Below are 24,829 nucleotides of genomic sequence, written 5' to 3' on the forward strand. Positions count from 1 at the left end.
TGCCTATTTGTGCAGTGAAACGTGTGAACAGTCAAGTCTCCCGAGGCTTAGGTAGGCACAGCCCAGTTCTTAGCTCCTAGGAGGCTTCCAGCTAAGGCTCCACTCTACTTGGACTATACTATCAGGCCCCCAAAAATAGGGGGAGCTGGCAGGGAAGAACTGATTTCCATTTCAAACTGCATTCTGGTACTTTGTACTCCAGCACCATTGGCCGATCAATATTTAATGCTTGGAGATTCTGACTCTGCGGGAGTCATGTCAGGGGACCTTGGGAGCCAATCTGCTTGAGCTTCTGAGTGATAATTATTCATGGGCTCCTGCCTCTTGCTCTTTCTCTAGCACGGTCCCACTCTGCAGACTCAGTGCCTTATTCAGTCTCCTCTCTCGCTCTCTCCGCTGCTGTAGCCGGACCCCTTCGCCTTCGCCGCCGCTCAGCATCTGCACACTCCCCTGCAATGGCTAAAACAGCAATGGGTAAGGCATCGCGCCTCCTTCTCCCTCGGCTCCACCTGGAGCCTACCTTTCACCTTTTCTCTTGGAGCTTTTGAAAGCATTCGGAGATACTTTATAAGGAAACAGCACAGGACCCTGGAAGATAGGCGGTATCTCTAGGGGAGGTGGGAGGGCAAAAGGGGTTTTCTTGGGAATCTAAAGCGAAGAATTTATTTTAAAAGAAAGAAGCAGGTAAGTTGCCCTTCTCATGGATAGGGAATTTTTCGTTTCCATATTTTCCGTTAAAACCCAAACGAGCGGGGTGGGGGCAGTCTTAACTGTTTGCCGTAAATGTGGTTAAGGAACATTTCGGAAAGTGCTTTGTAACGTCCTATATTTCTTCTGCAGTTAAAAAGAAAATGGGGATAGGAGAGGTAGGGAGAAAGAGAAAAATGCAAAGTCAAAGAGGTCCCATCTACGCCGTTTGAAAGATGGGTGGGGACGGGAGAGGAGGAGCGGAGCACATTTTATGGTATTGTCTCCTTAGAAAAACCGCTAGTCTCCGGGCGCGGTGCGGGGTGGTAAGGCTGCTGGGGGGAGGGGTGGGGTAGGACCTTCGCTCCTTTGTTTTAGGGACGGGGACGGGAAGGAGAAAGGAAGTCGGGGAGGGCGTGGAGGGCGCGGGTGGGCAGCTGCAGGGGCGGGGAAGCGCGCGGTGGGGAGGGGAGGGGTAGAGGGACCGGGCTCGCCGGGAGCCGGGTGGGGTTTCTTTGTGTGCAGACCCGGGGGGGGCGGGGGCACCTGCAGCGCTGGTCGCACAATGCGGACAGCCCCACCCTGTGCGGAACCGCGCCGCCCCCACCCGGCTCCGCTCAGCATCTTCAGTAGAAAAGGGTCGGGTGGGTAACCCAGACCAGCCCTGCGGGGACAGCGGCGTCACGCCCCGCCCCGCACTCTCCTCTCCTGGCTCTTGGCCTCATCTTCCAAAAGAGACCTGACCACTCACCCCGCCCGCCCCACCCTGGCCTCATTGTTCTGTTAGAGCAAGAGGGGAGTGGGCTAACATTTTTCTTTTCAGACGCACATTAAATAGGATATTTGGACATAATCGCAGATGAAGGCTTCTTTGAACTCCTTTGATCGATTTTGGGGGAAAAGCTTCTGGAACCTAGATTTGTGCACATACAATAATACAGATAAAAATAAGGAAACCTAATATAAAGCAAAAGAGGTCAAGGTCTTAAGTTAAGCCACGTGAAATTGCCATTTTGTGGGTGGGACAGGGCCAAATTCTGGCGACTTCATAGGTTTAGCCTCTCTGAGACAGAACGAGATTCCCGATCCAGGGCCTTTCAGCCTAAATGGTCTTGCACCCAAGTGCCCCATGGTTCAGGCGCTCTGTGACCCAAAGGTGGGCAAGCGTGGTTGGGGTTTGGTGGGAGGAGTGAGTTCCGGTGGCGACTGGAAGCACCCTTCCCCAAGGACCCGGCTGCGGGATGCGGAGAAGGGGAAAAACTGCGGGAAGGGCTCAGTCTGAACGGCTCCGCCCTGCCCCACCCTTCCCGCGGAGCTGGGAAGACCTCTGGCTAGAGATGGGTGCGCAAGGAGGTGGGGGGACTGGGAGGCAGGGTCGGGCAGATAAGTGGTCTGCGGTCCTGGAACCCCACCCCCCTTTTCTAGCCCCGCAGTCCCGAACAGCCCATCTCCCTCAGGGTGTGTAGACACCTGGCGTGGCTCTTGGTCCCCGCGACGAGCCCCTCCCAACCAATTGGGTCCATCTGCAGGAAAGCGGGCTCGCACCCCGCCGGGCCACACAAAGGCTTGGCCCCACCCCTCCAGGCCGCCGGACCGCAGAGGTGACCCCTTCTCTGGGATGCGGGGAGGTTTTCTCTTCTTGCCCACCCGCGGCCCGCAGAGTTCAATGACATTTTCCCCCAGCCCAGCCACATAGCCCACCCTGTATTCTCTCCCATTACGGGAGATGGAGACCCCGCGGAGGGGTCGCTCAGAGACCCTCTGCCCACCAGCGGGGCGCGGCTCAGCCCCACCCCTCCCAGCTGGGGCTCCGGCTGTCGGCCGCCGGCCGAGTGGGGGCGCACGTGGCCATGGCGCGTGGAGCGTGGCCAGCCCTGCAGAGCCTCCCGCCGCGCCCTGCGCTCCCCTCCCTCTCCGAGCTGGGCGCAGCCGGGGAGACAGGTTTCTGCGCAGTGTCCTGAGCTACTGCCACAATTCGCAGTTCACCCGCTTGTCCAGAAGCCAGGGTGGGGGCGACCCCGCTCTACGCCGCCACTGAGGTGTCTGCTACCGAGGGCGGCTACAAACTCATCATCATCATTAGTATGATTATCTCAAATCGTGGTTATTCCATGACAGTTCCATTTTCATTTGTTCCAAAAGGACATTGACTGCTTTGGGTTATGAATTAACCCTTGCACTCACTTTTCTTCCTTCTAGTGCCCCCCTCCTTCCTCCCTCAAAAAAAAAAAGGAAACTCTGGTTGTTCATTTAAGTTATAAAGCAAATATATGTTGACTTCCTGACGGTATTGTGTGTTCCTTGACTGGAACATTTGTGCAAGTGCTTGCGAAGGGCAGGGTGTGTGCCTGGGATGGCTAGTAAATTCTCCACAGAGAATTGTGGCTGCGATGGGTGACAATTATGCGTTTGTACCTCTATAAAACTGAGTCATCATCATCTTCTGCATGAGGTTATAGTTCTACACATTTAGATATAGTTGTGCACAAAATTTTAACTTTTTTCCCAAAAAAACTGTTCTTCAAACTGCCAGTTCTTGATAGACTCATTCAACATAGAAACATGGATCGTGAAATGGTAGATGCCATGCAATAAAAATGCCACCCCAAATATGACAAATGCAAAGATCCTTTCTGCCATAATTAAGCTGCATTGACAAATATGAACAAAAAGAGTACCTCTACAATATTAAAACAGTAAACCTCGAATCACCAAGGAGAGTGCTTTTTTGATTCATTAAGTAATTACTGTATTCAGCATGATTGTACTAAATACATAGATCACCCATTATCCACTCCAACGAAGTAGGCACCTTCTAAATTGATACGTAAATAATGAGAAGTAAAAAGCTGAAGATTTGATCAGAATTTCAGGACAAAACTGGAAGGGAAGTAAAGGCAGCTCATCAATTAATCACGTATGTTTAGTGTATACTGGATGAGCTGAGCCTAAAGATAACACTGTGTGACCCGGCATTGCACATTGCTGCTGCTACTGTGTCAGCGACATTAGTAGATGACTTGGTGTTTGTCTTTGCATGTTACCTCTGAAAGAAATAATATTTTTAAAGGATCAAGATTGGGTGATCTGTGGTATTTAAATCCACAATTTTGTTTAGTTGAAATTCAGGACGGTTTTGTAATAAGACTTATACACATGTAGTGAATTTATCCATTCTGAAGAGGAGGGAGGAGTTTTTATTGTTAGAACGATTGCCTCTTCCTTTAGCCCTTAAAATTTTTGCAAGGTTTTATTTGTTGCTTTAGAAAGAGTTTTCATTACAGTTGGTTTTTTAATTGCTAATGGATGGATTGGCGCAGTGTGACTTTCATCAAATCACTCATTCTCAGTAATAAAAATTCTGTAAGAAGTTACATTTTATTTAGATTTAGGAAATGGTCCTTCAGAATGCCATAAAGCTGATTCATGCAATAAAATAGTGTTTTTCTTCATAACTGAAGATCAAAATAGCTACTTAGCTCTAGGAATATCTGATAGTAGCTATCAAGGAGAATTTTATTTAAATCTGAATATATGAAAGGAAGATGAATCAATTTACGTACATAAAATTCCTGAGTTATCAGTCACCGCGTTTTTCGTGCCTCCCCAGGAGCTCCTCTCTTGCCGGTCTGGAGAAAGCTGTCTCAGGGCAGATGGGAGCAAACTGCACAAATCTGGAGTTGGGTGTGGTCAACCCATACTGCTGATAGCCAACCCTGTTCACACCAATTTCCTTTTGGTTGTGAAAAACATACAAATCATTCTGTTGCCACACAGTCTGTGGCTTTATATGAAAAAATTCAGGAAATTCATGTGACAATTTTTTAAAAATACTGAATTAGCTAGTGACCTAGCTGTTCACAGAACCAAGGCTTTTTTCCCTTTCCTAGTTCTCAGTTGGAAAACCTTGGAGTCTGCATTAACTTTTCACCCCACTAGAGGGCAATCAAGCTCTCTAAAGAAGTAGAAGATTGATGTTTTTTTAAACCTAGCTTTAGATGTTAACAATTTAATAAAATCTTTTGTTTTATTGGGGCTGTTCACTTGTTGATTCAATAAAATAATGCCGTGCTTTACCATCATGAATGAAAAGTGTGTGTGCATCTTTGCAACAAAGTAAGATGGATAATCATAGTATCCAAATTGGCATAGGCCCTGCATAATTATTCCCTCAGGATTTTACTTGTAGTTTCATTATGTTATTAAAATGTCATTTATGCTACTTCTGGGGCTTTGTAGTGGAGAAATGGTAGAGAGAAATGTAGTGGAGAAAAGTAAAAACAAAATTATTTAGAACAAGTTTTCATTTTTAAACAAATGAATAAATTAAAATCACTGTTTATTCATTTATTTAAAATGTACCCTATGCTGGGGACACATGTATAGAATGTCAGAGTCAAGAGCCACCTTCAGAAAAGCATCAGGCAGTAGGTAGAGCAGGTAGACAGAATATTCTGAGGAGTACCAAAAACCCTCACTAATTTTTCCATCTTCTATTTCTCCTTTCCATGTAAAGGATTTCTTTTTAAACCAAATCCAACGTGATTCAATCTAGTTTTTGTCATCTTTCAACAGTTAATAGTAGTACTTGACAACTGTTGAAAAACAACATGAATTAGGTTTTACAAATAAAACCTTATCATATTTTTATTAGTTTAGTAGAAAATTGATGTTAATTTTAAGGGAAAAGAAACAGATAAGTACAAACTAATTTTTAGAGTCATCAAAAGTGATTTTTTTCATGTTGCATTAGAAGGGGAATTCTATTTTCTTATATTTCATATAACTACAGTATACCTGTGAAATATTTAATTGTGTCATATGATTGTGCTCCTCAGAGTTTGTTGTATATATGAATTACCTGTGATTTTCACTATAATCTGAATTCTGACTCTGTAGGCCTGGATTGAGGCCAGCAGTCTTGCAGCCCTGCAGGCTCCCTGATCATGCTGATTCTGACCACCAAACCATTAATTTTAGAAAGATAAAGTTATAATGTGCATGGACCCCCCCCCCATAAGAAGGGCTCATATTATGTCTTAACATTTTTAAATTCACGGCAATCTTTACAGAGTATTTCACTTCCCTAGCTCATCTGTGTAGGGATTTTATTCCTCTGAGGATTGTGTGCTCTGTGCCAACACTCACTCTTAATTAGGTTGTTTCAAATATATTTTTATTGCAGGACTCAACAGAAGACCTTCAAGAGAAATGTAAGGAAATAAGAGTTTGGGTGTGTCTGTCTGTCTGTCATTCTGGCTAACAAATGTGACTTGTGGCACAGTTGGAAAAGAATGATAAGACAATGATGTTAGTTTACTGCTAGTTACAATGTTCAGAACAAAAGTTCAACCCAAAACCTTTTAGATGTGGGACAATGTGCCAAAGTTTATAACCTCATTTACCAAGCAGTTGTTTTTACCACACACAGTCCACATGAGGAAGCCATTTGAAAACATTATGCTTTTTCCTTCTGCTTACTCAACCCAGTAAAGGACATCCATTATTCAATACAACCTTTCTAAGAAAGTGGACTAGAGAAAAAAATGGATCTTCTAGGAATATCAACAGAGATGTCATATGTCAATGTCCCATGCAAGCAGGTAGCTGTCCACATAAACATTACCACATTTCTGGAACTGCCCCCTGCAAAAATGATACTTTGCATGAAATGTCTCCAATTAGCAATATGACATTTCCCAAATAAGGCATTGAACACATGATCTCAAATACAACTGGGCACAGAGTAGGCAGGCTACTCCACTGGTCAACATGAAGCTAAATTAAGTCTCAAGGTGATCCATTCCTTTGCCGTTGTTTTTAACAGTTCACTTGAGTGTCTCTGAGAAGCTGGGAAACTTTCAATTCACAACTCTTAATATGTTAAAAGGAAGAAGGACATGCAAAGACAGCATTACAAAAAGCTATCTGTATAACCTCATTTGCAGGTGACAGAAATCTAAACTTACAGCCCTTGAGCCAAAAGTCTTCTTAATCAACAATCTTCTTGCTTTCTTTTTAATGATAATTTTTCTGGAATAGACATGAATTTTACGTTCTCTGTAAGAAGTGACTTATTTATTCATTTTAAACCTTTACATCGCATATACAACATTTGAGACACTGTTGTAAACACTTTACACATGTGTATAATAATCTAATAATTCTAAGAAGGAGATTCTAATGCAGCGAAGAAACTGTGACACATTGCCCCAGATTTGACAGTCAGATTTAGAACTTGTGCCCAGGCCAGGTAGATCTAGAATCTATTTCTTTAACCTGTACCTACTAGTCTTTTATCTCTCCATGTTAGAAGTGGTCCCACCATGGAAGTCAGACCTATGTCACTCCTATCTTATTTAACAGGCCTGAGATGGTCTTGTCCTTTCTGAATGCAAAGTCACTTGGAATAGGAAGCACTTTTGAAATGATGACTAGAATTAGTAACTCATTGGGACTTATTAAAATAATTGCCAACATTTGGGCTTCATGTAAAAGAGAATTATGAGATATCTGGGGTTGTAGTATATGAAACACATGGCTCTCTGCAGGATCACCTCAGAGCACAGGAATGACTTCCAGTGTGAACACAGCAGGATGACCAATTCTGGGAAAAAATACTGAGTTAACCTGGATAATGTCAACATGGTTAGCCCAGCATTTTAAAATGGATTAATTCCTTCCAAAGGCCCCAGATATTTAATTTTAATATTTTGTTTTATGAATTAAATTTAGCACTAAAAGAAATAGACAGCCCAGACATCACATTTAATATAGCTATTAAATATTACTTCAATTCTCTTTAGCTTTTACCTCAAAAGCAAGCAGGCAGGCCGGCAGGAAAGATCTGTGGAAAGGCTCTGAATCCCTTGTGAAACATTTTTAATTATCTTTAATAAAAGAATCAGGCCTTGTCATTTGTCAAGGAGACATTTGCAGTAGTAAAAACCTGTGTTTATAATAACCCATTTTTATTAGTCATGATTAAAGATAACATTTTGTGTACATTTGTTCTCACAAAACACTTTTATGTGAATGTAAAGGTTAATTAATGCATTTCAGCACCCATTTTGCTAGTCATCTGGAAATACAGCTTCCCTAGGATTTATACGGAAAAGATGCCACTATAAAACCATAACAAAAATATTTTAAGTTCTTTCTCACTTGTAATGTTGTTGACCTTGAGACTAAAATATTTAATACTCTGAAGAATTATGGGTTCCAAAATTTGTTTTTGTGACAAGAAGTAGATAATTACAGCTCTCAAATAGCTCATTAAAAATATTTGTTTTTATAGAGCAAGAATATTGTCTAGGACTAAATTAATTTTTTAACCAAGATTATACAGCAATGCCGGCAAGAATGCTGTTTAGCAGCTAACTTCTGGAATAATTGCATCTAAGATACTGGAGTTTCTCTAATGGTAATGTACATCTGTCCATCTTTAAGTTGTATGTCTTTATAGCAGAATAAAGACATGAATGAAATTTACCTAAACCTAGTCCCACAAATACTTTTACAAGAGATATTGTAAAATGTAAATTAAATTTTTATTAGCCTTCTACTCTTCTGAAAGACTTTTTTCCTATGAACAGCAGCCAGCGAAGCTATTCTCCATTGAACAAAACTGCTTATCTGGTAATAGTCTTCCAGTTTGAGTTTCCTAGTAAGTAGAAACCTAACTTACATGAAAATTCCCACTTATAATATATATTGACTGTTAGAAAACTGAGGTCAGAAAATCCCATCAAGATGGCACTGTTGTCACTCCAGACTCAGGGAAAGGAATGCCAAGCATTTCAGGCAGTTGGATAAGGTGCTGTGAGGTTAGACCTACTGCAGCCTTCCTAAAAACCCTGCTTCTGGACACAATTAGCTTTACTGTTGCAGCATTCTCATTTATTTCCAAAACAAATACCTATTGGTATGCAAGTTTGATAGCGAGATGCCAGTTAGCATCCTCCTTTTTCCAATTGTTCAAACACATGAAAAATTACCAGAGTCAGTTCTAGTCTTTGGTGACAGATTGAATGACCGACACACTCCTATCGCTTTAAAAATTATCTTTTCATTCTACTTAGAACAACTTTTTCCTTTTACAGTTAAAAAAGATCAGATAAGTATCGAAGATTGAAATTGCTCAAAAGAACAATCAGATAGCATGATTTATCTGTCTGGGATCTTGTATTTTTGAAAAGATAGTTATTTGTCCACCCTTTTTAGTCTTCATATAGTCCCTGTGAGATAGGAATAGTTAGCAGCTACTCTATTAAAGATTAGTAAATTTAAGCACAAAGAATTTACTTAGTTAAAATCACCTGTATTAAGCTTCAAAACTGAGACCAGAAGGTGATCTAATAAAGACACACATTGATTTCAATACAGATTAGATATAGACAGGAAGTGAATAAAGTTTAACACTTGCTTCTCTGTTTTGTAATTAAACATGCACAGTGAGGAAAGCTACACACTAGGCATATTTGTCCCCAGTCCAAAATCATTAATAGATGTCACTAAAATAAAATAGATTTGAGTACCAACTCTGTTCCAAAGTCTGCCCTAAGTATGCTAAGAATATAAATAAATGTGGTTCTCACCCTAGGGGAATTTACTCTTTTGAGGAAAACAAGATCTTACACATCCCAAAACATTGAATAGCAGTAACTGAAATTTATAACTATAAATAGAATTCTTCACCATTTTAACAATTTTGTTATACTGTACTAACTATAACTAGTGTGTGATATAGTAGTAATATCAATTAGGAAGTATTAAAATCCACCAAAAGGCTGAAATTTGAATAAGTGATCTGTCAGCCATTCAGAGAATCCCTTAGTTAAAATACTTCTCAAGTTCTGAGCATCAACACCTGGGGAACTGGGACCCTACTCCTGAGGATCTGATCCTGTAAGTCTAAGGTGGGCCCCATTTGCATTTCTAACAAGCTTCCTGGCAGGGCTGTTGCTGCTAGTTGGCTCAGAATCACCCTTGGACCAAACAGGACAGCACAGTGGTGACCAGTGGAGGGCCCAGAACAGCGTGGCCTTCCAGCAAGACAGTTACTCCTCCGACTCTGCAGCAGGACTCACAGAGCACCCAAGACTCTGATCTCTGCCTCTGTCCACCAGAGCCATGAGGCAAGGGCAGAGTCTGAAGCCCTGAGGTTTCTTCTTTACTCTCACTAATTGACCTTGGTCAAGGTGATTTTCTTCTCTGCACCTTTCATTCAGCACTGCTAAAGTGGCAATCCTAACTGCCTTGTCCATCCCAGAGGGTCACTGTCAGGATTAAGGAAGTGAATATGAAAGTGATAAGTATCTGTCAAGTGATAGATAAAAGAACTCAAAAGCTTGAGTTCTTTCATCATTAGATATAATCAGCACATTTTTTTTTAAGAAGATGTCATTATTTAGCCCAGACTGACCTAGAACTTGAGATCCAAGTACTGGGATTATAGGCATGAGTCACCATGCCTGGCTAACTAGGTATTTTTTTGGTGAGAATACCAGTACATATGCATTTAGAGTGAATAAAGAGGCATCAACAAGCATAGTTAGAAACTGCACCTTTTGGGTTTTTTAAGTATGTACTAAATAATGAAACATGAACTAAAATGTTGATTGAATCCCTCAGGCAACAGCATTTGACATTTTAAGGAGCCTGTGACTACAGCCACCCTGACCAGCCCTGAGCCTTCTTCCTAAAGACTGGCTCAGAAGAAACATTTAACTCACACAAGTTTTGTTGGGGTCCCTACTCGACTTTTCCCCAACCTAAGTTTCTTTAAGGGAAGAATGGTAAGTAATGGCCCAAGATAGCAGTCACCAATCTTGAGAACCTTGGCATAGCAAAGACACCCTAGGAAGTAGACACAGAAAACATGAGAGGGTTTATAATCCAGCTGTAGAACTCAGTACTCACTACCCCTGCTTCCATGTTTGCCCCTCATGGAAACCACCTTGATACCTTCTACCCTCTGAGTCTGTCTCCTTGAGATGGAACGAGCCCTTTTTTTAAACAAGGTAGCCCAAGTCCAAAAGTTCAAGTGTGCCAAAAAGTTTGGTTTGAAGCAGCCTTCAAAGGTTAAAATAGAAGCATAAATTTCTGTGTAGTATGAAAAAGCAGCTTGTCATGGGACTTAAAAAAAAATGCAAAACCCTGTGAAAAGTAACAAGCAGTACTATAAATTCCCCAGAAATGCTAGGTCAGGACTATTCCTGTCACAGGTAGGAGAGTCATAGCAGACTAGAGGTAGTATGGACATGACTTTAATCCTGCTGCACTGCTCACCATCTAATAATCCTTGAACAAACTTGTCATCATTTCTATTCTACAATTTTCATCATTACAAAGGAGGAAAATAATACCTAAATCACATGGTCATTAGGAAGATTAGGTAAGCAATAGAATATTAAGCACTTGATAATAAAAATTCCTGGTCTCCTTCCCTGACTCCGTAGATGAATGATGAAAATGCTAAATAAAAATAATTTAAAAGTTAAAGTAAACATCTTGGTTCTTAGGTTAATTTCTATATATGACAAAGGTATTGGAAATTACTTGGAGCTGAGGGAATGATCACTACTCAATAATTCTTTATGGTAAAGGGAAGGTTGATATACTTAAGACACAGCTGCCAGTGTATTATATCTCCAATACAAATCCATTCTGGATAATGCTAGAAGTTAATAGTTACATGTCTTATGGAGGTCAAAGCACAATAAGCAAGGTGGATAATAAAGTAAGTACAGTTTCCTTGCATATATTTCTAATCACATGTTCCTGTCATGTTAACTATCTCGTCCTATTAAAAACATGAGAACATCAGTAAGGTGGAGCCTTCTTGCCTACCCAGGATGTCACATTCAGTAGAAGTAAAAACTGACTCAAGAGACATTAAAATATAAAATCCTGCTCTGAGATCTCATGAAGAGTAAGAAAAGGGGGACTTACAACATACACATACACATATTCACACACACCCTTCATTCTTTCTTAAATGTTATCAACCCATCAATTTCACCCAAATCCCAGCTCACTAGGCTGCTGCTTATCCAGTCTTCCAAGCCTGGCTTCCTGATTCTCCTACCTCCTTTTTCAACACCCTTCCATCAGCTAGGTATTTTCCCTCAGGAATAACTCCAGGTTCTTCCCTGCTGGAGTGAATTTAGCCTTCCTCTTCTCCACCTATCAGTAGATTAGCCTGACAGAAACAGTAGAGCCAAAGCAGTACAAATGGAATACTACCTACATGACTGACTGGAAAAGGAGATAAGATACATGAGTTGAGTGTTATTCTCCCACCATGCATGAAAGTAACACCTTTTCAATCAATAGTGATTCAGGTACCAACCAATAACTTGCTACTGCTGTTTTTTAAATCTGTAAACTGTTAGAAGAATATAATTACTAGAGCAACAAAGACATCTTGAAAAATCAAAATAGCATTCACTGGCATCTGACTTTACAAAGGCTTAAGAGAGGATAATTAACTTCCAATATAAAAAAGCACTTTAAGTATTTTATTTTTCCTCCAAAAGAGCAATTTACATAAATGTATGGTACATAAACCAGGGGTTATATTTATGACATAACTGCAGACACATTAAGGAAATATGTGCTTATACTTACAAGTATAGGACATTTCAAATTAAATACTATCAACGATAATCTGCACATAAAAATACTCAATATTTTTCACATTTATAAGCCATAAAGTACAGATAAGATGTAATGTCTACTTTCTCATAAACAGGGAATAATAACAAAGGAAGAACTTTATAGGAAAGAATCATTACAATTTAAATCTTTACAAGGTTGTAATATATTGCTGGAGTACAGAACAGTTCAGCTTTGAAGAAAATGCATACATTTTCCTCACTGAAAACAATTTAATTTTTGTACCAAAACAGAAAAGGATTGGGTCTTTTCTGTCAGCCAGACTCGATGTTTAAATTTATTAATAGAACAAATAAAACAAGTTGAAATTCCGTATTTGAATGAAATTTTTTTTCTAAGTTGAGGACCAACATTGAAGAAATACTGAATTAAGCAGCTTTGAAAGAATTGGATCCCATTCATTGAAAATTTTCTTTATAAAATAGTGCACACAACTGCAGTCTGCATTGCTTGAGTTGTAGCAAGCTGCAGTATACCTTACCTAAGATAAGTGGAAAAAATATTTATCACTTGAAAAAGAATGCTTGGCTTTGTGTTCACATGCATAGGAGAAAAGAGTAAAAACCTACTGTTTAAACAAATTGCTCCTGACAAATAGCAAGTAGCTATGAGGTTATTCTACCCAGAAAACTTTAGAAGTGAGCCAGGAGGACCTAGGATAGGGTAATCAACTGAGAAGTCACAGGTTTCTCAGAGTTGCTTCTGAGCCAGCACACTCTCCATGAACTAGTGGCCTTCCAAGTCCACACTGCATCTAGCTTCCCTTGATCTTTTCAATAAACTTGAAAGTTCATTATCTAACATAGAGAGTTGTCTGCCATTGCAAAGCTGCCTTATGAAGGACAGAAGTGGGAAGACCTTGCTAAGTTTTGCCTATAAACCAAGCAATTGTCATACCATTGACTAGTGCCTTTTTCAAACTTTCTACATAACCTCAGCTATGGGATAAGGGCTAAGTAGGAGAGGAAGTCCATTTCAAAGTATGCAGAAAGACTTAATCTACAACATCATCCAAAGTTAGTTTTATGGAGAGAAGAGTTGAGTTCAATATGGCTCCTACATCTTTATTCTTAACCCCCATCCTATACTTGATCTCTGTGGGGAAGCCAACTGGGCCACCGACAGATTCAGCAGTTGTCATTTGTAGCTGATGGACAGCCCTTCTCTACCCAGCAGCCAATGGATGAGCATTTCTAGAACATCTGCTAACTGCTGAGCCCACTTGTACATACAGGGGAAATACAGAAAACATTAAAGGAAGCCCTTGTGCTTAAAAAAGTTAAAGACAGTTGGGAAGAAATGACTAGCAACAAACAAAGCATAAAAGAATAAAGGGCTAACTTATGTGGAACAAGCCAGAAAAAGGACTATGTTCTTGAAAGGCAAAGCTTTTGCAATTCTGTTTTTAAGGTGGTACACACCCAGCTTTTGGAATTTCATGAAGCATAACCTTTGGAGACATTTACAAATTGTCACCACATGCTAGTTCATAGATCTTGTGTTCTACTCTATCTATTATAATTTGTTTAAATTTTTTAAAACATGATCAGTATTCCAAATTAGAAGTCTACCTTTTATGGACAATATTCAAGCTGAATAAGTCTAGGAACATAAAAGAGAACCAGTATTATGCCTTTAGGTATTATGGATCATCAAGTGTGGTGGGGGGTTGGATTTCTTTTATATTATTAGACCTAACATGTCAAATTCTATGCAGATCAAACACTTGATTTCATACTTGCCTTCATTTTTATTGGAAATATTTATAACCAATAAATATGGTATTTGCTGCCACAAATGAAATACATAAACTAGTCCTGTATCACTCAGCCAGTTACACCAGCATGAAATTCTTCTCATATCTTAAGAATGAATTTAAGAAGGTAACACACATGCACAGGAAATTAATGTGAGTCAACTCCCTGTATAGCTATCCTTATCTCAACCAGCAAAAACACTTGTTCCTTCCTATTATTGCTTACACTCTCTCTTCAACAAAATTAGAGATAAGGGCAAAATAGTTTCTGCTGGGTATTGAGGGGGTGGGGGGGAGAGGGAGGGGGCAGAGTGGGTGGTAAGGGAGGGGGTGGGGGCAAGGGGGAGAAATGACCCAAGCCTTGTATGCACATGTGAATAATAAAACAATAAAAAAAAGGATGAATTCAAAGGGAGTTCCAGATGGCATCCCAAAAAGCTTATGTTTTATGCATCACTTACTCTGCCTAACTGAGAAAAAAATATTTAAGACAAAAAATAGACCTTTCATGTACTTTGGGGAAGAGTAAATTTTGCCCTGATAGTCTAACAATTTGAAATTCATGACATGAGTTGCTACATGAAGCATTTTTCACATTAAATAGAATATGTATATCTATCACATAGCTATTAAGAAATACAGTATTTCAAAAAGAAGAAATAATTTACAAAGCAGAAATAAGAACATTCATTTCTTTTTTAATAAGAGGTGCCATAAAATTGTTTGTCTCAAATGAGGTAGATAAAGAAAGACCCAACACAAAATTCTTCACAATGTATTTCCTCAAGGTCGGAACAAACACTCCTGATCTCACTGTGACTCTTATTTTTATCTTTTACATTGTGCTTTGAACTCCACCTGCAAAAAAATATCGTTACTCCCTAAATCTTTCCAGGTTTCTTATACTCTGTAATTACTTGTTTCAAGTAAATCAAATCCAATTTTCATCTTCACTGTGGATATTTGCTTCATTACAACTAAATTCATATATTTGGGCATGAAAGGAATAATAACAAAGCTGCATTTATCACAGCATAAGCATGAAAAACTTTTGTGCCACCAAAGATGACCAATCCTTTAGCTAAAATTTAAATTTATTTTTGTCAGCTTTATTAAGGTGAAATTAGCAAAGCTTATATATATATAATATAAGTATATGGCATGCAGTGTGCTGTTTTGATATATGTATACATTGTGAAGTGATTAAATCAAGCTAATTAATATATCCATCCTCACATACTTAACGTTTGTGCGGGGTGTGGTAAGAGCACTTAAGATGAACTCTCTGTAATTTTCAAGTATACATCACATCGTTATTATTAGCTATAGTCAACATATTTACATTATCTCCAGAATTTATTCATTCTATCTGAGACTTTATTTTTTGATTAGCCTCTCATTGCCCTGCCCTCAGCCCCACTCCAGTCCCAGGCAACTATCATTCCTATATGAGTTCAACTTTTTCTTTTTTGGCAATAACAGAGTTTGAACTTGAACCCTTGCCCTTATTACACAGGTGTTCTACCACTTGAATCACACCCTCAGCCTTTTTTGCTTTAGTTTATTTTCAGATAGGGTCTCGCACTTTTGCCTAGGGCTGGCCTTAGAACTCAAACCTCCAACCTCCACCTCCTACATAACTGGAATTATAAGTGAGCATTTATATCCAGCTTACTTTTTTTTTTGAGTAACTTTTTGCTTACTTTCTCCCCCTTGGGCTGGCCTTGAATAGCAATCCTCATCTCCATCTCCTGCTTAGCTGGGATTATAGGTATAAACCAGTATGCCCAACTGAGTTCATTTTTTTAATTAGTGAGGTCATGCAACATTTGCCTTTCTCTGTGTGTCTTATTTCACTTAATATTATGTCTTTGAGGTTCAACCATGTTGTCACAAATGACAGGATTTCCTTCTCTCTCAATATTAAATAATTTTCCATTGTGTGTGCATGCATGTTTGTGTGTCATATTTTCTTCATTCATCCATTGGTGCACTTACTTTGACTGAATAGTGCTGCATCTAAATGCAGATATCTCTTCAACATACTGGTTTCATTCTCTCTTAATACATACCTAGAATAAAGATTGCTGGGTAATGTGGTAGTATTATATTTATCTTTTGAGAGCCTTCATATTGTTTTCCACAATGGGTGTACTAATTTACATTCCATCAGTAGTGTACAAGTGTTCCCTTTTCTCTACATCCTTGTCAGCATCTGTTCTCTTTTGTCTTTTTTATGTGGAGCATCCTAACGGGTGTGAGCTGATATCTTGTGATTTTGATTTACGTTTCCTTGATGACTAGTGATGTCAAGTGTTTTCCATATTCCTTTGTTGATTCGTATGTGTTCTTTGAACAAGTATCTTTTCAAGTGAAATGGCCACTTCTTAAAGGTATTTTTATTTCAAACTATCAGAAGAAACAAGACAACTTGGAAAACCTATCCTGCACTAAATTTTCCTTTGTATCTTGATCCTGATTGCAACATAATCTGGTGACACAAAGCTGACTGAATGCAAAGACTTCATATGCATTACTTACTTGCTTTCTTTATCACTTTAGGCTCCTTGCAGAAAAATTGCACTAATTAAGTTCTAGGATGTGATTTGATGAAATCTATTTCAGAAAAATGAGTCTTTACATGGCAAAACTTGAAGTAGCATTTGAATCCCAAAATGAAAAGGCAGTTTTCAGGGTTATATCTAAGTTACCCTAAAAAATTCCCTTCACACCATTTAGCTATCTCTAAAATGGATGTTAAAGATAATTCCATTGTGTAAACAACAGTAAGGGATTTCCGACTTATCCCCCAGGCTCTGTTACTCTCTCATTCATGGCCAGAGCTCCTCAAAAGTAAAATTGCTGCAATCGTTTAATATCAGACAATTTTAAATCTTGACAGTATTTATATTTCCTATTTATTAAGTCATGTGTACATGTATGCATTTATATGTGTATATATTTATACATATATACTCATTTTGTTCTCTTAAACACAGCGTGATCATAGAACATATGACTTGATTATGACTCACAAAATCACAGGGCTTGCTTGCCTTCTGGGGGGAAAAAATTCTTGCCTGACCATTCAGTTTTGTGCACTACACCAGGTACATAAGCATTTAATGCACAATTTTGCAATAAGTGAATAAAATAAATCTAATGAATGTGATTTGAAAATCCAACTTTTAGTCAGATATTGTGGCTCATTTCTGTGGTCCCAGCATTCAGGAGGCTGAGGTAGGAAGATCTCAAGTTGGAGGCCAGCCTGGGCTACAAAGAGAGACCATACCTCAAAAAAAAAAGCATTGCAAAGTTTCCTAGAGGAAGACCCTGAAATTCCCTATATGTTTGGAGAAACAAGCAAACTGACTCCTACATGAGGCTATTGTGACCTTTGCCAGACATAATTGTCTTTTGTTAAATTATTTGTCATTCATTGTCTAAGAAAACATTCAGAAAGACTACCATAAGTACAATGTATATACTATCCAGATAAAAATTCTATTTGGTGGAAAACTGATAAATATTCTTTGGCAGTTATCCCAAGTTAAAATACTTTCTCTTTTTCCACAGTTGGAATTAATAACTATTAGACAGAGAGCAGATTGTTTAAGAAACAGTCAGAACTTAAACATTGACACAGAGCTCTTCAAATGCATTGGAGTTTTATGCCACTTGAATGAAGTAGAGATTTACACTCAAACTCTTCAGGTAATATGCTTTGAACTTTCAGCAAATTTTCAGATTGATAAAAGCATTAAATCAGAATATAGCAGATAGGGCTTGTGGCATAAATTGCTGCAGAATCCCTGCTTAATTTGACTCTGTTTGTTCCCAGCGTTCTGTATAAATTAACATATCCCATTATCTGAAGACAGTCAACCCCATCCTGTGATGACAGACAAGATTCCCTTTGAATTCATTAACTCTGTACCCTCAGTATTCAAACCACTGCTTAGCTGAGATAAAGTCATCAGGATCTTATAAAAAATTTATCTTCTCTGTGATCAGTCTTTCACTTTCCATTTCTGAAAGAAGTTCTTACTTTTACTGAGAACATAATCAGTAATCCATCATAGATGGAGACAGAGAGAGAGAGAGAGAGAGTGATCCTTACATATTAGTCAGACTAAATTCTAAAATCCTTATGAAGTAGAATGTGAGGCTTATTTTCAGGAGGAAAGAAATTATACATTACAACAAAGTAAAGAAGAAAACCAGTATCCTTATCATTGGTGACCCAAACATTTGTGATTCTGGACATTGACTCACAAATACAATAATCATTTTGCATAGGAAGTAGGACTTCTCCTGAATTAATAAAGGATATAAAGCATTTATCTGACCTTCAGCCAAAAATTAAAAAATAATGAGACATTTAAATCACTTGGGTGCTACCAACCATTTTAGAGAAACAACCCAAAGACTTTCATGGCAGCCTCAGGAGACACAGGAAGGGAAGAGTGGCCATCCTTGTATGAGAACTCTCCTTAGCAGATGAATGAATGGTCTTTTCACTCTGGCATTGTCTCATTTAAGTCCAGATCACCCTAGCCAAACTGATAGCATTTTAAGCTTGTCACTGCTAGCTGGTAGTGCTTAGTGGCATAAGAGAAAAAGAATCCCTCAGTACTCAGAATGAGGCTTCATGATAAAATCTGGACACATAAACAAAATTAAGTAGTTATGATGCTCTTTAAACCACAGTGTAGTTTGGTTCCCATCAAGAACTAAAAGAATGTCTTTCATCACAAGGAAGAGACAAGACCTTGCATGACACAGTAGGACTCTCAGTGCACAAAGCAGGAGCCCAAATGACTGAGAGTAAGGTGAGGTCATGGTGGTCCATTTACTGCTTTGGATACAGCATCCATCACAGAACTGATTCCTGCCATCCAGTTTCTTTTCCTTGTCACCATTATTGATGCCAAAGTCCGTTGAATAGTAAGAGCTTCATAGGTTGCTGTAAAACCCAGTGATGAGTTATAGGGCTTTGACCTTCTTAAATGTCCCTTTATTTGATTTTGATAGCTATAACCTACAGAAAAACTGGGATGCTTTGGTTGGTCAAAACATTAGTCTTTCAAAGCCTCCCTGGCTTTGGAGACCATATTTCTAGTGGGGACAGATGTGTAGAATGAGTGTATACTGAATCTAATTTTATACTAAACCAATTAGCATTACATCACCATAGCAGAAATATCTAGCACATTACCTCATAATCAGTGATCTTCTGAGATGTTAAAATAGGTCTTTAAAATCTGAGTTATTTATTTTTTCTTTTTAACTGTTGCATCTTCAGTTACAAATTCATCAACTAAAATTTTTTTGTGCTCCAAATATGAGCCAATGTAATATGTAAGAAATTTTTTTTTTGAAAAAGCATTTCCATCATTTCCATTTGGAAAGGGGTTTACACCTGTAAATCCCAACATTGGGGAAGCTGGACAGAAGGATCAAGAGTTCAAGGACAGCCTGGGCTGTATAGCAAGACCCTGTCTCAAAAAAACAATAAAAGGAAGAGAAGAAGTATTTTAAACAAAATCATGTTAGCCCTTCATCTTTAAAGAAGAACATCACAGGAACTAGGCATAGTACTTCACACCTCCACACTTTCACACTCAGCTACTCTACAGGGAGCGATCAGAAGCATCATAGTTTAAGGCCAGCCTTGGCAAAAAGCGGGAGAACCTGTCTGAAAAACAAAGAGAAAAAGAGCTGGGGTCATGGCTCAAGTGGTAGAGTTCCTGTCTGGCACTGAGTTCAAATCCCAGAACTGTCAAAAAAAACCCTCAGTGATAGAGTTCCCAAAAACATTTCTAAATGAAATGACATCTGGATAAAAAATTATCTAACCGTGGATTATAAGACCCCAGAGCAAACGGCCAAACACATGCACAGTGTGGTCAGAATCAAGTTACAATGAACACCAGTAGCTTAATTTTATAAAATGGAAACATAAAAAATAAACCAAATAGAAAGCCACGTGGGAGTTGATTCCTATCTGTGTGGAGACTTACGCAATGGCAAACAGAGAGGACTAGATCAGTAGAGCAACAGAATTTATTAATTGTGGAGGTTGGATTTTAGCTCTTTTCAGAAACAGGGAGCCAGGAGCATTATTTCTCCCATTGTCTGCTGTGCTTTTAAACCCTGACACCAGCTCTGAAGACTGCCATGGAACCAGCATCCATAGCTATCACCCTATTGTGCTAGGTACTAAAGATGCTGCTTCCTGGAAATGACAGTATTTTCCTTATTAAAAAAAAAAAAAGAGGTGGTTTTGTCACTATTTTTATAAACTGGTAAGCTTCAAACAAAGGACTTTTGTTTTTTCTTTCAGAAACTAAACCTAACTGCTACAGAGACCTCTAAGTGCAAGAGACCTCCATCCTGAATTCTGTAGTATCAGATTTTACCCTTGACTGTCTGCCCAGACATCTTTTGAAAACAGAAACTAAGATTGAATTCAAGTTGACCATTAAGGACTTACCAAGAAAACCTCTCAGTTAGACTAGTATGATGAGAGGGAGAAGTAGAAAAGGGAATTATATTAACAGACCCTGTGTACTCTTCAGAGGAGGTAGCCCTGCTCAAGGCAGCCATGGTCAGCCAGCCAGTCCTCTAAACAACTGTGTCCTTAAGTCATCAAGAATGCAAATGAATAAGGACACAGAGAGGTATCCCACTAGGGATTATGAGATATTTTCTCCCAACATAGACTACTCATGACATTTCCAGAACATTCTTTACACTTTTTCACATTTTAACAAGAAGTCTAATTACTCCTTTTTCACATTCAACATTAGCCAAAACTAAGAACTCAAAACTTTCCCAGGGTGAAAAGCAGAAGAAATTTCTGATACCATCAATTCCAAATTAAATAATACCAAAATGATATGTATGAGAATTCATATTAGTGGTTATTCCCACATAAGCCAAATGAAGTAGAAAATTGAAAAATTTTAAGCCACTTACTTCTAATTGTTTGGGCCTTTGGAAAAGTAATAGAGTATAATGTCGTGAATAATACATGTTTTTTTTTTAAAACAAGATATGTATAAAATTAAGATGCATTTGAAAGTGTGAGCAAAGAGCTCAGAGTTCATATGTGCTTAAAAGAATGGGGGATATATATATATAGAGAGAGAGAGATAATATATTCTGCCAAGTAAACAAGTAAAAATGTCTGCTGTTTTAATCTATCACAAAACCAAACCTGATTACAGAATCTGTATATTCTTTTGAGAAGCTATTCCTGATGTTGCTAGACATCTCTGTGCTAATATATATTACTCAGGTGTAATCTACATATCAAAACAGTTATACGTTCCTTCTGTAAAACTATACAGCCATCCTCTGCATCCACTGGTTTTTACATCCATAGTTTTAGTCATGAATTGAAATTATTTTTTAAATTGCATCCATGCTGAACATGTACAGACTTTTTTCATCATTTTTCCTTAGATAATAAGAGTATAGCAAGTATTTGTAGAACATTTACATTTTGTTAGACATAATAAGTAATCTAGAAATGATTTAAAGCACAGGAGGCTATATGTAGGTACTCTGCAGCTCCCATACCATTTTATGTAAAGGACAAAAATCTTTGTTCCTCAGGTTTTGAGTATCTTTGGGAGGCCCCAAAGCCAATCCCCCATGGATACCAGGGGACTGCTGTACTTATCCAAAGCCACGTAATCAATGACTCACATTTCTGAATTAATTAAGAAGAAAGTATCAAACAAAAATGGAAAAATAGTCTTAGATACTTTAATAACGATGTATTTGTTTTCTTGTGAGAAACATGTAAGCAGTGGTGACAGGAATAAAATGTGCAAATTCTGGAGAAGTACAGCATTAGCAGCAAGGAACGTTGGGGGGCTACATTCAAAATAAACTTCTTACTTCATCATCGATTGGATCATAGACAAGTCACTCAACCTCCCTCAGACTTTTCTCTTCACCTGTAAGTTTGGACTGGTTATAGTACTTTTCTCATAGCATTGTTGAGGAGATTAAATGAGAAAATACATGCAAGTGTATTAGTACATTGCTTGCGTTCAACGACTAGCAGCTGTTACCATTGTTAATGGTTCATTTGAGCCATTTGGAAAAATGGAAAAACACAATTAGTGTTCACACATCATTAGGTTAAGTGACTATTGCTATAGACTCATACCTCATGTGGGCTGAATTTTAAATGAATGCACTAAAGAAAATGTATTTATTTGCAAACATTAATAATTAATAGCAAATGCAACCAACCACTGAAAAAGAGTATGTGGAATTGCCTATCGCCTACCATGTTCTTACAGACATGCTTTCAACTCTGCATGGTGTGAAAAGATTAATACATGTTGTTTTCCAAAGCCCAATGGAAAAAACGATTGCCAATTCAAAGTATGAAGTACAATAGTGAAATCTTGTTCGTATGTTTCTCATAGCCCTTTTGCATCTGCTGGGGATTCTTTTGTTGTAAATTTTTTTATTGTTTATATTTCATTGTCTCAACCCACATCCAATTTTTCCTCAACTTGAACCCATCCTAGGAGTCTCAGCTTAGTGACACTTTTTCTGGCACACTTCCCTTGACCACCCACTTAAAGGGATCGTTCACTTTCTTCCCTCTGCATACTTGCAAATGCCGTTCCCAAATTCAGTTATTTTTTCTTGTCAATTCTTTCATAAAACTTCATGGACATTTCTTTCTTCCCTTTGCACTAGTCCTAAGCCGTAGCACATTACTGGCTGAACTTGGCTCATTTGTTTCTTAATGTGCGTAAAATGGCAGATTAATATTAGAAGACTTTCTAAAAAGAAGCTTCCACCAGGTAACTCCTATCAAAGTGTTCAGTGGCTTTGTTGCTAAGATTGTGATATTACTAACCCAGGATACTTTTTACATGAAAGGAACTGTTACAAATGAGCAGAAACCAAACCAACCAAACCAAACCAAAATACAAACACTCTAAATTTGAATTTCAAAAAAACAACATGATTTGGTATGTCTCATGCTAAAACATAGTTTAAAACTAAATTGGGTACCTTATATTTGTATCTGGTAAATCTAGCAACCCTAACTATGAAGCCATTCTTGACTGCCCACCTTACTGCCACAAGGCTCTGTTGTTATTCTGAGCTTCTAATCAAGGAGTAAAATGTGTGAGCAAATTTTTGGAGAAGTGGACATTAGGAACAATGACCGTAGCATCAGGGGGACTACTTTTAAACTGAATTTCACACTTCATACTTCATTGGACCATAGACAACTTCTCTCATACTTTTATCTGGTTTTATCCATTTTTGTATCCACTTCTCCCTGACATGAAAACATTAACATTCTTACATCTTTTTGTAATTCCATAATGCCTCACAGAAGCTCCTGTCCACAAGTTGTAATCATAAACACTTGATAATAAAGAAATGGATTTAAAATCAATGGTCAAGACAACCAACAACTACTTACTAAACAACTATTTTCCATTCTTCCCATAACTATTTTATGAATTATTTCATAGATGAGTCAGATCCAGTGTTTGCCTTCAAAGAACTTGTAGTTTAACAAAAATTATGTATCAAACACCAGTAGCAAATGACCTTAAACAGTATAAAATCAAGGTTGTCTAATATAGTCCACTAAGAGCAATAGGAAAGCAGTATGGGAGGCACCTGAGAGAGAAGTACTGAGAGAGGAGATCCAGACTGGGACTCACACTCTGGAAAGAACTTAGATGAGCAAAGAGTATTAGGCATGACATTGCACCTGGACAAAAGTTTGTGCAAACACCCCAGGTGGAGAGGGAGCCCTGCTCCCCAGGAATGCACCTTACTGAGGGAGATGATCAGGATTCACTGGCACTGTGGTTGTCCCTCCGAATCTACACAGTGGCCGCCACTAGCCAGGGCCATGCCATGTAGAGGCATCGCCCTCGTAAAAATAACACCCCAAGGTAAGGATGCTATTAAAGAAACAACCTGCAGAGAAGCAGCTGGTTTGTCCTTAGAGAGATTTGCCCTATCTAGACAGGGAAAACCAACATTTCATCAGTTTTCTTTTATAACTATAATATAGATGGGATGGCTTGTAAACAACAGAAATTTACTTCTCACAGTTTTAGAAGCCGAAAGTCTGAGATCAGGGTGCCAGCATGGTAGGGCTCTGGTGAGGGCTCTCTTCAGAGGTGCAGACTGTTGACTCATTGTTGTTGATCTTCACACTGCAGAAAGAGATTGAACTAGCTCTCTGGCCTCTTGTGAAAGCGATAATCCCATTCACGAGGACTCCACCTTCATGACCTAATCACTTCCAATGACCCCACTTCCAGATGCCACCACACTGGGGATTACATTTCTACATAGGAATTTGGGGGCAGGAGAGTACAAACATTCAGTTCATAGCAATAATTATTGTTCTTTACACATAGGGTTCTAAATGCATCAGTCCCTAATAATATTTGCACTCCCCTCTCTTACTAGCTTCAAGCATAAGTATGACAGTGGTCTTACTAAAAATTACTAAATTTAATTTCCAAGAAACAAAAGACAGATGTTAAGGAGTATTTGCTTTGATAGAAATTCATGTTCTACAGCTTTAATATGTTACTAGTTTATGAGGTGAAAAATCTTTTATTTTTATGTTTGGATTGTTTCTTCTTGATAAAGTTGGTATCTATGAAGTGTTTTTAATACGCAGTCATCTTT

At 38.6% G+C, this 24,829-nt stretch overlaps 1 protein-coding gene across 1 annotated transcript in view; it reads left to right on the forward strand.

Annotated features, from left to right (window-relative positions):
* The first annotated feature begins 251 nt into the window (after positions 1-251).
* Positions 252-24,829, forward strand: part of Stmn2 (stathmin 2) — a 50,377-nt gene continuing 25,799 nt past the window's right edge. Inside the window, exon 1 of the mRNA XM_020176265.2 lies at positions 252-474. Coding sequence (XP_020031854.1) covers positions 456-474 — 19 coding nt within the window. The 5' untranslated portion in view covers positions 252-455. The remainder of the gene's footprint in view (positions 475-24,829) is intronic.

The sequence above is a fragment of the Castor canadensis genome, chromosome 3, assembly GCF_047511655.1.
Source record: "Castor canadensis chromosome 3, mCasCan1.hap1v2, whole genome shotgun sequence".
In the NCBI taxonomy this organism is placed as follows: domain Eukaryota; kingdom Metazoa; phylum Chordata; class Mammalia; order Rodentia; family Castoridae; genus Castor; species Castor canadensis.